The sequence below is a fragment of the Ornithodoros turicata genome, chromosome 3 (genome assembly GCF_037126465.1).
Source record: "Ornithodoros turicata isolate Travis chromosome 3, ASM3712646v1, whole genome shotgun sequence".
NCBI classification, from domain to species: Eukaryota; Metazoa; Arthropoda; class Arachnida; order Ixodida; family Argasidae; genus Ornithodoros; species Ornithodoros turicata.
The window spans coordinates 61,555,657-61,569,804 of NC_088203.1; the positions used below are offsets into that span (position 1 = coordinate 61,555,657).

The window sequence follows — 14,148 nt, forward strand, 5'->3', positions numbered from 1 at the left end:
TTTACAAACTGCAAATTTTTTTACGGATGTACTTTTCTGCTTCAAGTTGGAAAGAGTTTACATTTTAAGAATGATTACAAAATATGTTTAGAAATGCCATTGGAGCAGATTAGGAAATGCCTCCTTTATACTGCATTTTATGCTTTGCTATACCTTTGTGTGCCTCTAGAGACAAGAACCCCGCATTTCCCCCAAGACAACAAAGCCTGATCATATGATTAGAAATAGAGCCTGAAGTGTTCGGGTTTAACCCAATTCTTACCCAAATTTGCACCCAGAATTGAAGGTTGCCACTTTAGGGGTAAAACCAGATTTTTACCTGGCAAATTGCCCTCTCTGAAACATCTGTAGGAACGCACGCTAGCTTGTTTGGCAGCAACAACAATTACATCACCATTTGTACCAAACCAGTACATATTTATTTGAGTAATAGAGGCAGACTTCTCTCCGAATTTTGCATAGTAAAGTTTTCCTACCAGGATTCGCATGAACTTAGAGCACATGTCTATTTCCCCGATTTTTACCCCCTGAATTTGGGGGAAAAAAAAACATTCCCGAAAACTTCAGGCTCCAGTTATAAGTTATAAACGCACCAAGATCTGAGCTGGAGACCTTCCTGGGCGCATTAGAACTGCGCGAACGAGACGGGCGGTACTGGCGCTGTTCAACCACTTGCCGCCCAACTGTTTGCACCAGGAACAGTAGGATTGTCTCCCCTCTATGAATAGAGAAAAGTACAGATGAGCTTTCCAGAGTATCAAACAATTTACTGATATCAAAATCACACTTTTGTGGCAGAGTTTCTCAAACAACGTTCATATAGTGTGAATGAGTGATGTATTTTCTATTTTCCATCCAGTTTTGTTTACAGCACTTACTATAATGTGGCGATGGTAATGACATGAGACAATGGGCCTTTGTGCCATGTACAGGGCTCACAACTGAAAGATGTACAATATAAGGCTAAACGTGTTATGTTTTCTTCAGGAAACAAACAAGCAGGATGCTTTCAGGTGCAGGAGACCAACAGTACAAGAGGCATCAGCCTTAAAGATCAGTCAGGATTGTCGACAAGGATGAAGAGAGGCTCGAGCGGCAGAGTGACCGGAACAGAACGAAAAGGGCAGCGAGCCGTATTCTTAGACTATCTTCGAGTAGTCTTTAGCTCCATCGCTGTCGTATGATTGCTGGACAGCTTTTCATGCTGAGCAGTTACTATGTGGATTTGTTTTCAAGCTGACACAAAACTGTCTTGTTGCAGCATGAGGTATTGTGACAGTTGCGGAAGATGTCCGTGCAACTGACACATGGGGCTTCCCTACAAATGATATCTATCATATTTTTTTCTCTTAGAAGAGCTATAGAAAAGCTGAAAGCAATTATGTGAGACAATAACATCATGTTGCAACAAAATCTAGAAGAATGAATGTCTCACAACGAGAAAGTAATACCACATAGATGTGCAACTGAAGGTCCCCGAGACAACTGTAAAATATATGTAGGGCTTGAGGTTTTCGGGTGAAACCTGATTTCTCCCCGATTTCTACCCCCCGAACGCACGTTCGGTGATTCGAGTTAAACCCGATTTCTCCCCAAATCCATCCCCAATCCAAGCGTGTATCATATTCCACGCAACAAGGCGACAGAAAAGCTATACGCAATGGCGGCCCTCTAGCTTACTCTGGCGACCCTGTTCCGCCGTGAAAGGGTGAGAAGAGCCAGAAGAGCATGCGCAGAAGAGGGTAGGAGGGAAAGAGAAAGAGCCAAGAACGCCTCGAGTTGGACGCCTTGCGTGCGCGCTACTGGCCGGCTGTGTACGCTTTGGAAGTTTCGCTTTGCGACGCCATCACTATGGGACGGCGAAAAAAGGCAGCGGAGGAATGGATTCATGATTTTCCGGACATGGAACTAAGCAAGAAGGCGAGAGGCTGTGCGGGCCCAGGACCTCTGGCTCTAGTATGTCGGTACTGCTCACTGCAATTGTCTCTGGGCCCGCCAAAAAGCCCTACCACCGTGTCAGAGAACACGTGGCCTCACAAAGACACAAGAGGATGAAAGAGCAAGCAATGTCTGAAGAAGTCGAATCGAAGCAAGCGACCATAGATGACATCCTCATCCGCCGTTGTGAACGTGAGAAAGAGTGCACAGGCGCTATTCACGACTTCGTGTGTGCGTTGTGTTTCGCTGGACTCAGTCTACAACACGCGGATGGCGCGCTTGGGGACTTCGTGAAGCGCTACTGCCCTGCCACAAGAACAATGCCAGGTGCCAAGCAGCTCCGTGATAAGCATATAAAGGAAGTGTTCAAAACGCAAGTAGCGGTTATAAAAAGAAAAATTGACAGCACGAAGATAAGCATAACCGTCGACAAATCACCGGATGTCTTAGGAGTACCGACGGTAAACACCCCGTTCACCTACTTCGACTCTGAAAGTCATGAAAAAGTGGTGCATCTCGTTGATGTGTCACAAGTGAGTGCTTGCAACAGCGTGACTGTAAGCAGGGTGCTCTCCTCAGCTCTCGAAAGATACGGGAAGTCGTGGGAGGACGTTGCAGCAGTAGCTAGCGACTCTGCAGAATATATGAAAAAAGCTGTGAGAGACGTCTGCGACTGTGAAAACCTGAGCATCTTGCACGTCAAGGACATTCCCCATCTTATACACGTGGCTGTCAATGCAGCCTTGTCACACGAGTCAGTGGCTGACGTAAGAGCTGCGGTGATCAAGTTTGGAGCGCTCTTCAAACACGCCAATCAACTCTACCAGTGCTACGTTCATGTATGTCTGTCGAGCGGCGTGGAACTGACTAACATAAAGAAACCTTCCAGTGTTGTTCCAGTGTGCTGGTACAGTTTTTTCACAACAACATTGTCTGTGGTCACAGAGATGTGGGACTGTCTAACAGAATTGCTGGAGAAGCATCCTTCTAATGCCAAGGTGACTGACTTGAAGGCCTTGCTGGGCAGAAAGAAAGCTGTTGTGTTTGCCAAAGCACTTTGTATTCAAGAAATACTGAAAGGTCTCTGTGACATTCAAGAAAAACTGGAAGGTGGGAGGATACTTCTGCATGAATACTATGATATGTGTGAAAAAATAGAAAAAAGAATCCAACACTTGTGCATTGGAGTTGCATTAATTACATTGGTGGGTTAATTATTCAAGTAAATACTCAAACAGAAAAAACGTACAACAGCAACATGGACATACCTGGCATTGGGTAGAGTAACCAAATCTGTGTCAGTGACAAGGCGGTTGAGCAGTAAACCACGTGCCCCCTGGTGGCCAGCCACCAAGGCACGGCACTTGCACTTTTCCCAACAGTCACAATAGGCTGTCGGTGATGTACGCTTCAGTTTGCAGTCATGGCCCTTGTGGCACACACGAGCACACTCTGTACAGCAGCACAGGGATCCCACCAGCCCACATGTGCGACACTCAAAGATGTCCTGCATACCACATGTTTCAATCAAAATTAGACTAAATTTCAAGGTGAAAGACAATTTTTAAAATCAAATTGTCCTTCCTTGTGGGCAATTCCACGCCAAATGGTCCAGCGGACCTGATCGGCCCTCACAAAACTACTGCAAATTTTTTTAACATTTTTCTTTTTTTTAGCGGTCCCTAACAGTACAAAACGACATATTACCACAAAACGTTTATTCCCAGATTTCAATGTGGCGGGTGCTAGACACGAGAAAAGTTCGCAGCGCTGGCGAAAACCATACCAGGCGTGAACGGCAGCTGCGGCTCATAGAAAGCACCTAGAAGTATGCGGTTTTCTTTTGCGTATAGAGGAAACCATGCTCTACACAGCATCGCAAATTCCGGTTGTCATGCTGTAATCGGTGCTGGTGTACACAGCATGGAAGTTTCGCAATTTTCCTTCTATTTCGAGATTTCTTTGTGGAAAATCAAACCACTAAATTTTAATGAATATTTTTTCCTTCCTTGGAATACTTCAACAGGAAAAATCGCAAGACACGTAGTTTTCGTAGTCATTGCAGGAAAAATAGGGTAAGTATGCGATTTTTCCAAACTTTGCTACAATCAAGCGTAAAACTCGCAATGAAGAGGTCGGAAGAGACGTCTGAAACCAACGCAAGTCTTATAGAACGAGCCTTCCTTTACAACATATTAAAAAATCTCGAGAAAATAATTTTTTTTGTAGTACAGGAAATTACAGGCACAGTGACTCCCATTGCATGTATCTGGTGGGGTGCTATATATTTGTTTCTTCAGCTCCTGTATCAATTATTTTTATTTCCAATTTTTTCTGGTCTGGTTGGGTTTTGATGTGCAAGCAGTATGCTGTGGCACAGACTTCTGCAACGTTACCACAGTCTTTTCTTCTGTAGCATAACGCACATATTGCAATCCCGGGTGGTTAAGTTTATGGCATTGTTTCCGGTGTGCACGGTACTGGCGATGGAGATTGGGGATTAGCAGTGATGGCCAGGTCTAAGTAATACTTTTTGTTGTGCTTGTGTGAGCTAAAGCCCCGCGCGGATGAGCTTTCTGACATCCGCATCCTACCCAAAACATCCGCATCTCCCACGGCACGCAGCAATACACTGTAGTTCAGTTTCTGGGCTCGATATATCTAGCCAATTTTCCAGGAAATAAACGTTATTTCCCGTCAGCACAGAAAAGAGACTAACAAAAACAGCTGTCACCGAACTTAACCTAGGGTACCTAGCGTAAAGAAAACTGATGGTGCAATCTCGTGGTTTGTCCGTATCCGGCCCACTCCTGATCCGGCGCCATTCCGTGTCCGATCCACAGATCACAACAAGCGTCCATGTTTCATAAGAACCCGCAAATTTCTTGCGGATATCCGCGGATGGTGCAGTGCTTTATAGCTGTGAGCCTCACTGGAACGTAGGACAGCATGGACGAAGAACCACCACCAAAAGAATCCGTCGCTTCCAGTAGTTCTGCCATGTAAATGACGTTTGTGTACGTTCGTCTTTTCCTGGAGCGTTATAATTTGTTAGGCTTTTCGTGGTTAATAGTTTTGCTGAATTGTTCAGAATTTAAAGTTAAAGGGAACTTTGATCAACTGAACATGTATTTACGCGCTTAATATTCATGCTGGTGAAGTGGAACTTCACAACCCTCAACTGGAGCCATGTTCCTTTGGTCCGGATGGTTGTCATTTTGAAAACCAACTAGAAAAATTGGTTGGAAATACGAAGAATTAAAATGGGAGCCCAAGAAACAAATATAGCACCCAACTGGATACATGCAACCTGGGTCAGTGTGGCTGCAATACCCTCCACTACAAAAAAATTATTTTCTCTTGTGTAAAAAAACACCCTCGAGATTTTTTAATATGTTGTAGAAGAAGGCTCATTCTATAATACTGCGTCGGTTTCAGACGTCTTTTCCGACTTGTTCAGTGCGTGTTTTATGCTCGACTGTAGCAAATTGTGGAAAAATCGCATACTTCCCCTATTTTGCCTGCAATGACTACCAAAGTTACGTGTCTTGCGATTTTTCCTGTTGAAGTATTCCATGAGACCTTTGGAAGGAAAAAATATTCATTAACATTTAATTGTCTGATTTTCCACAAAGAAATCACGAAATAGAAGGAAAATTGCAAAACTTCCGGGCTGTGTATACACAGCCCTGATTACATCATGACAACCGGAATTTGCGATACTGTGTAGAGCGTGGCGACATGAAACAGAGACAGTGCAAAATAAAAGAATCCCTTGTTGTAGCGGTGAACAGTCAGTAAGGGTGACAGCAAATCCCTTGAACAAAGCATTAAAATTAGAGGTGTGCGAATATTCAAATTTTCAAATACGAATTGAATACGAACATCTGTAAAATTGGCCTTCGAATATCAAATCAAATTTCGAATATCATGTCATGGGATATAGGCTTCTAAGAATAGGAATTAAGCCCAGGTAAACTAACACCGTTGTAGCGGCACCGTCATCGTCATCGACCATCCCGAGCATAGCGTGCCACTGCAGAATAAACAGTCGAGTTTCTGGCACGAACCCGAGCTCTTGTCTGCTCTTTGCCTCCTAGCCTCGACAATCTCGTGACCCGAACTACTACATTCGCCGACCTTGCGAAGCCATGTCCCAAGACGAACCCTCAGCCAGTTCAGTCCCACAGCCTTCGCTGTCCGCTGTTGCTGTCAAACTTCCGCAATACTTCAACCGAAACCCCGGGGTATGGTTCGTCCAGGCGGAAGCCCAATTCAGCCTTGCCGGCGTCACATCCCACCAAACAAAATTCTACCACGTCATCTCTGCCCTTACTCCAACCGCAGCAGACGGGGTATATGACGTTCTAGCTAACCCGTCCCCTACAACACCGTACGACCAACTCAAGAAAGCCCTCCTCCAGCACACAACAGCTTCCAGCCGCTCCCGTTTACAACAGCTCCTCGCGGCCGAGGAGCTGGGAGATCGACGCCCCACCCAGCTTTTACGGCGCATGCGGCAATTGCTCGGAGACTATTCTGCGTCCATGGACGACACTCTGCTCCGTCAGCTTTTTCTTCAACGCCTGCCACAATATGTGCAGATGGTCCTGGCCACAGCTTCCAACATGACACTGGACTAATTGACTACACTCGCTGATGCTGTTGTTGAGGTGGAGAGTCCATCTCCCGCCATAACCGCGGTGTCACAGCTTGCACCTGCTGTCCCCAGCCACAACAATTCTGTTTCGCAGAGCGCGCCAATCACCTCCCATTCTCAGATTGACGACCTCTGCCGCGAATTTCGGAGCCTCGCGAGCATTATTGCCGCTTCCCATGCACAGCCCTGTCACCCCCGCGCCTCCCGATGCCGAAGACCAAGCAGTAGTTCACGTTGCCCTTCTAACGGCCGTTCGACCAGCAGAGACCGGAACCCAGTCTCACCCATTTGCTGGTACCATCGTCGGTTCGGCGCAGACGCGTACCATTGTCTCTTGCCGTGCTCATGGAATGCGGAAAATTTTCCGACGGATCATTCATGGCGACAAATGGTCCAAGCCACTCATCGAGTCGCCTCTTCTACATCCGCGACTGTAACTCCACCCGACGTTTCCTAGTTGATACTGGCGCAGAGGTCAGCGTTATCCCAGCGACCAGCACTGACCGTCGGCAATCCCCCCTGTACCACCTTACTGCCATCAACGGTTCCAAGATCCCCGTATTCGCACAGCGCTCTTTAACGCTCAACTTGGGTCTCCGGCGCGAATTCCGCTGGATGTTTCTGGTCGCCCACGTCAACCAACCAATTTTGGGCGCGGACTTCTTGAACAACTACCACCTCTTGGTCGACATCCGCACTCGCAAGCTCATTGACTCCAATACTAACCTTGCTGTCACTGGCATATTTTCTTCCTTATCATCTTTAGGTGTTGCCTTTTACCATGACACCAGCAATGCCTTCAGCGCCATTCTTAAGGACTTCCCCGAACTCACCCGGCCACCAGACTGGTCAAAGCCAGTAATGCATCGTGTAGTCCATCACATCGAGACTAAAGGACCACCTGTGTTTACTCGACCATGCAGACTGCCCCCGGAAAAACTGAAGATCGCGCGTGAAGAATTTAACCACATGCTTGACATGGGAATTATTCGTCCCTCTCCTAGCAGCTGGGCATCGGCGCTAAACATGGTGCCGAAGAAGAAAGGTGATTGGCGTCCCTGTGGGGACAATCGGGCTCTCAATTGAGTTACCATCCCCGACCAATACCCGCTGCCCGACGTCCACGACTTTACAGCCTTCATGATCGTGATGGTCGCTCATCTCGAGCATAGCGCGCCGCTGCAGAATAAACAGTAGAGCTTCTGGCATGAACCAGAGCTCTTGTCTGCTCTTTGCCTCCTAGCCTCGACACCGTCATACTTGTGTGCTGCTATCCTTATAAAAATGTCCCGGGCCCGCACTTCAGAAGTGCTAATAAGGAACATGCATTAGTGTATTGGCGTAACACAAGGCATAGATGCTTATCTGCACATGTACAGCCAAATTATGATTACAATTAAACAATATGTTGTTCTCATTAGGTAAACTGAAATTCTTAAAAACAATTTGCACTTCGAAACAGGGTGTCAAACCGAACCCGAATCTAAAATCGTACCCAAACTGTTATTTTTACAAGAACCGAACCCGAACCAAAATTTTCATGGCGCTGTTGAACCCGAATTGGAGAAGAACTAGAAAAAATAACAGTGGTAACTGGTTCACAACAAAACGGTTAAGACATAAAAGAAGTCAGCGTAAGAGCTCAATTGCCTCTATATTCCTAAACGAGGACACATTGGTCTCCATATCATGGATTTCGCAAAGTTTAACCTAGCAGTCAAACGAGGACGTATTGTAAGTATGCTTTCAGCATCTTTTTTAACCCATTGAAGCACAGTTGTCCTTGTGAGTGGCGCGGCTAGCGCCCCACACACGTACTGCGGCGTCTGTTCTTCAGAGAGGAGGCACTACACTGACGAATGGAGCAGGAATGGAGTAGGCCAGTTGTGTAGCTCTATAGGACGAATATATGATCAAGCAAGCGCCCAACGTTTCCCATTAGAAGTGAGCAGTAAAACTTAAACAAATCAGAAACATGAGAAGTGGAGAAGGAACGGACGCAGAACGGTGCCTGTTTGATAGGTCGTGGTTTGAAAAGTAAATGTAGTTCTGCTTACTGGTAGTGTATGTTGTATGTTGTCACACATTGTGTTTGTGTTGGATTAATTGGTACACTGCTGTGAGCTCGGACAGAGCAAGGCTGGCAGACTTATTTTCGACATGTTTCAGTACGGTTTCAGATCGATTCACACTGCGAATACAGTGTACCGGAAAGTATGTCGTCTATGTAAATGCTGTACCATCTTATTAGGCTTCCTTTAAATGTATCTTGCTGGCACTGTGAGTGTGAAAAAAGATATTTTGGGAACAGAAAGTAGCAGGACTACAGCATTTCATCAGCGTTGACGCTATTTGCAAGTGTTCATCTATTTCTCCCTTCTCTCGCTAAAGGGTGTACCTGACCACTAAAAACGTCAACGCAGACAGCAGCAGTAAGCTATTAGCCACGCATTTCCTGATAAAAGCAGTCTGATGGGATATATAAAATGGAAGCATTCGGCCACACCAAAATCGAACCGGTTCACAGCCCCTAACCGGTTTGCTTTTTGGTGTGGCCAAACCGGAACTGAACCGGAACGAAATCCAAGCAATGCAAACCTGAACCGAAACAGTCTTTTTTGCGGTTAGGCACCCTCCTTCGAAAATCCTTCATAGACACTGGAAACCTGTGTTGACAGTGTATGTGCTGGTGAGACAAACAAACAGAACGAAGTAAGGAGTAATGGAAGTAATGACATGTTCAGTATGTGGGATGGTTAACTGCTCTCAGCTTATCAGGAAGGTTTCGGTTTCAGTTAGCGAATGTGTAGCAACTAGGGGTGTGCGAATCCGAATATTTCAAGTTGAATCGAATATCGAATCGAATGGGGGAAAAAATTCCGAATACCGAATCGAATATCGAATATTTGTGCAAAATTTACAATATGTGACTTTAGCACTAAAAGTTTCCATTTTGTAGCCCATGGCTTTAGTGTAATTTTTCTGGCATTAACTGTCACGAGAGAGACATGCAATTCTTCTGTTTAAAGCCCCTACTCTTTAATTTTACATGAGAGTGCTTCCTGCTTTTCAGGTGAGCCTACACTTACTGGAGTGGTTACCTTCATTTCAAAATTTGATGTCAGGCAGTAGCATGTTATACGGATGAGGCTGTAATTGTTTCAGACAACCACAGGCCATTTGTGAAACAAACGAATTGGCAGCCTGCCTCAGTTTTGCCATGAACACCCTTTAGTTTCTTTGCACTCGTCCTAGGAAGTTCCACTACTGAAATTTTAGATGTAAAAGACATCTTTAAGACACCCTTCTTGTTCGTGGGCTGTAGTCATTATTCGAGAGTCCTAACTTTTTAAAGACAACCTCACAGACATCAAATCAAAGTCCCTCGTCGGCACCGCTAAACTGCATGTGGGAGGGGCGCCGCCCCTTCCACAGACGATGTCTACAAAACTAACTTTGGATAACGTTATCTTAAACTAAACACCGTCCAGCCTGTGTTGGTTCTGCAGCAAGGGCAATTTCGTAAAGGAGGCTTCACCTAATACACGGAAGCATCAGGTGAAGCCCACTTTCGGGTTGTGTCGTTCATATTCGTGGAATAGTCGAATATTCGAAAAATCGAATACTGGATATTCGATTCGCGAATCGAATAGTTCGAGCGTTTGATATTCGATTCGATTCAAGAATTCGAATATTCGCACACCCTTAGCAGCAACGCATTTGCAGATGAGCGCAACAACTTCACCAACTCCGTGCGTTGCTCTGCAGGTATTCTACTATTCTCACCGTAACTACAACGTACAAATTCAAGCGCAACAGCTGCTATGATATTTGAAAAAAAAAAGAAACTGGATATCAATTTCCGAATACTAATAAGAATCCAGCATAGCAAATATTCGATTTGTTTTTGATATTTTGAATATTTGCACAACTCTAATTAAAACGCAAGCAAACTGATGTAACGATACTGATGGTTAAAGCCTCCAACTTTCCGCGATTCCGTGAATCCGCGAAATTTCGTGGAAATAACGATCTTCCGCAGAATCGCCCTTTTTCCACGGAAACTCCGCGGAATGCTGTAATTCGCTGTGCAATTAATAATTTATGCTCCCTTAGTCAATAATGCTTATTAGATCTAAAAAAGCCTCGTGAGAAAAAAAAAAAAAGCTTGCTTCGAGCGATGCGTGCAAACGACGCCGACAGCAGACGCGCGACCAGCGCGAGTCACATGGCACGGTTCTCCTCTCCCCGCGTGTTGTAAAGAAATGAGAAAGGGTCAGCGCGCACGTGCATTCGGGGAACGGTGGAGAACTCCATTTCTTAGCGACAATAAATAGGGACACTCGGTTAGAGAAGAATAGGAAAGACGAGGTCGCAACTTTCAACCACTTTACTAGAATGAGACCAAAAAATACAAGCCTATCTTTCAAACCCTCCCCCTCTTCTTCCAAACCTGAGCGCCGCATACCGCTTCAACCGCCAAACAAAGACGATACCGCCAATCATGAAAGATAACACCCTTCAGAACACCCGCCCGGAGTTGATAAGGTGTTGCTGTTTCTCTGTCAGGGTCGCCGTCGCAGCACTGACGAACTTAACGGTGGAGAACGAACGCCTTCCTATTCGTACGGTGTCACGTCGCACCTTAGGAAGAAAGCTGCGCGGGATCGCGCTCGGGAATACAGAAACGCCGTATTCTATGAGGACGGAGGCATCCTTTTTTGCAAGGTGTGTGCTAAGTCTGTCGACCATCGACGTAAATCTACGATCGACGACAACGTAATGAGAAACAGGCACCGCATGAACGCCGACAAGTTGAAGCGAAGGCAGGAGGAAACGCAGCGAGGCAATAACGTTGCTGCTGGTTGTTCTGGACTGTAGCAGCGTGATGTAAGATTGCAGACGCTGGACTCTGTGGTCACAGCCCGGGAAGCAAGAATGGACGTTGTTACGGAATTTCTGGAAGCACTCATTGGCGCTAATATTCCGCTGAAAAATGTTGGACGCCGCAAAATAAGGAATTTCTTGGAGACGCGAGTTACCAACAGCGGGTTGATACCGGGCCCAACGCACTTCGCCGTCGAATTCCAGAACTGTTCGAGAAACACGGAGATTGGCCTGCTGCGTGGGTCGACAGTGTCGGTGGAGGTCGACGAAAAGAACGTGGTTAACAGAAAATAAAAGTGTGTTCATCTCTTTGAGGTACTGACTGGCTCGGTCTGAGTGCATCTGCTTCCAGACATGCATTTGTGCCACACTTGCAGAATGGCGCGGAATTTGCGATTTTTACTCGCGGACGCCTGCGGATTTGACTTTGGAGCCCCGTGGAAAAATTAATTTTCCACCACAGAAAGTTGGAGCCTTTACTGATGGTATCATTTCCTTGAGCTTGAGGAGGTGGTAGGGACAGCAGCAGAAAACTAGTCCTGTCTACTTGTTTTTTGTCTACTTATAATTTTGATTGCGATTGCGACAAAGTTTTGAGGTGCGCACGCAGATTTTCCCCATGAAATGAAAGACGCACTGAACACGAACATCATGGAAACAATCCCGTGTGATAAGCACAGCCATACAGCATCGTCGAGGATCGCCGTTTTATTGCGCTAATGAATGAGAACGTTCCAAACTATGCATTACTGTCTGGAACAATGGTCTCACGTGTGAGGTCGCCCCTGTGAGCACACTGAAACCGTAAGGGTTCTCGCCTACATAACAAATGCAGAAGGCATTGTCGGTGCAAGAAGAAGAGAGCACTTGCTGCACAGTGAAACCTCGTTAATATGTACTCGCTTAAACGGTGGTTCCGGTTAAACGGTAGTTGTGCCGAATCCCCGACATGGCTTCCATAGATGCCCATGTATTTTCCGCCCGTTAAACCGTAGCAGCTTGCAGTCCCCATATCGGTTTATGCGTACCTCCTCCGTCGCGAAACACCGTCCACCGCCACAAGATTCTTCCCTCGTCGACTGCTCCGCACACGCACGGGCGCCAGGGTTCAAGGGCCAATAACACGTGGCTTCTCTGGATGAAAGGAGGACACGTCATTCTCTTACGAGGTGAAGTGACGTTCTTCCGCGGAGAGGAAGAAGGCCAGGGGTTCAATGCACACCCTCGCTGGTTTCCTTTCTTAGGTCTTTTGTTTGCTACGGTCATTCGAACTCTGGGACACGTACAGTGCTGACACTTCAGGTACGGTTGTTACTGTTGTTGGAGAGATGCAGAATGGTGAAGCATCGAGTTTTAAAGACCAAGGAGAAGATAGACATCATTCACACCATCGAGCGAGGAGCAAAAAAGTTAGCATTGGCACGCGAGAGAGGACTGCCACTAACGACAGTTTGCGGGGTGTGGAACTCCAGAGAGAAGATTTTGAAAAGTGTTGCTTCCACCAGCGTTAACCAGTGCCGTGTGCGTGGCTCCGCGTTTCCAGATGTTGAAGCTGCGGTGGTGCAATGGCTCAAGCAAGCGCGGGCAAGAAACCTGCCAGTCAGCGGTCCACTCCTGATCGAGAAGGCCCAATGTTTTGCCTTGCAGTTGAACCATGACGACTTCGTGTGCAGCAGTGGTTAGCTGGCAAGATTCAAGGCCCGGCACAGCATCAACGCACAGGTTGTATCCGGCGAAGCCGCAGCGGCAGACATAGACGGTTCCCACGACTGGAAGAACGGAAAGCTGCAGGAAATTCTCGGTGGTTATGCTCCTGAGGACATATTCAACATAGACGAGTCTGCGCTATTACAGACTTCTGCCGGACAGAACCTTGGCATTCAGAGGCGAGGTCTGTACCAGCGGGAAAAAGCCAAGGAAAGAATCTCCGTTGCCTTTGGGGTCAACATGACAGGTAGCGAAAAGCTGCCACTCCTAGTCATCGGAAAAGCTGCAAACCCAAGATGCTTCAAGGGTGGAAAGCTGCCGTCGGGCATGCTTTATCGAAGCAATGCGAAACCATGGATGACTTCGAAAGTCTTTGAAGAGTATGTGCGACTTTTGGACCGGGCGGTTCACGGCGAAGGGAAGGAAGATAGTCATAGTGCTGGACAATGCATCGTCCCATGCCCAGCTGGAGAACTTGACGTCCGTGGAATTGGCCTTCCTGCCCCCCAAGACGACTACGATCGTTCAGCCCCTGGACCGAGGGGTGATTCGCTACATGAAGCAAATCTACAGGAAAAATATCATGCACAGGATCCTGCTGGCGATGGAAAATGACAAGACCTACGCAATTGATCTCCTTGGTGCAGTTCATTTGCTACAGCATTCGTGGCAGCAGGTGAAACCTTCGACAGTTCAGAACTGCTTCCGACGTGCAGGGTTCATGGTGTGCACGGACAGTACAGTCCAGGGTGACTTACCATACCAGGACTTACCAGGGTCCTTACCATACAATGCCAATGTAGGCATTCACTGTCCATGAAAGATTTTTGAAGTGCAAGTTGTTTTTACAGTCTTCAGCTTGCTTCATTAGCAGCACATTGTTTCACTGTAAAAGTAATTTGACTGTACGTGTGCATATAGGCATGTATGCCTTATGCTAAGCCAATACATTAATG

General features: G+C 46.5%; 1 protein-coding gene across 3 annotated transcripts in view; it reads right to left on the reverse strand.

Moving 5' to 3' along the window:
• The window catches only part of LOC135388521 (E3 ubiquitin-protein ligase UBR5-like), a 272,129-nt gene that overhangs the window by 168,869 nt on the left and 89,112 nt on the right, over positions 1-14,148 (reverse strand). For all 3 annotated transcript variants that reach the window (XM_064618109.1, XM_064618108.1, XM_064618107.1), the window contains exons 22-23: positions 3,207-3,445; positions 594-718 (exon numbers count right to left, since the gene is read on the reverse strand). In XM_064618109.1, the coding sequence (XP_064474179.1) occupies positions 594-718; positions 3,207-3,445 (364 nt within the window). The remainder of the gene's footprint in view (positions 1-593; positions 719-3,206; positions 3,446-14,148) is intronic.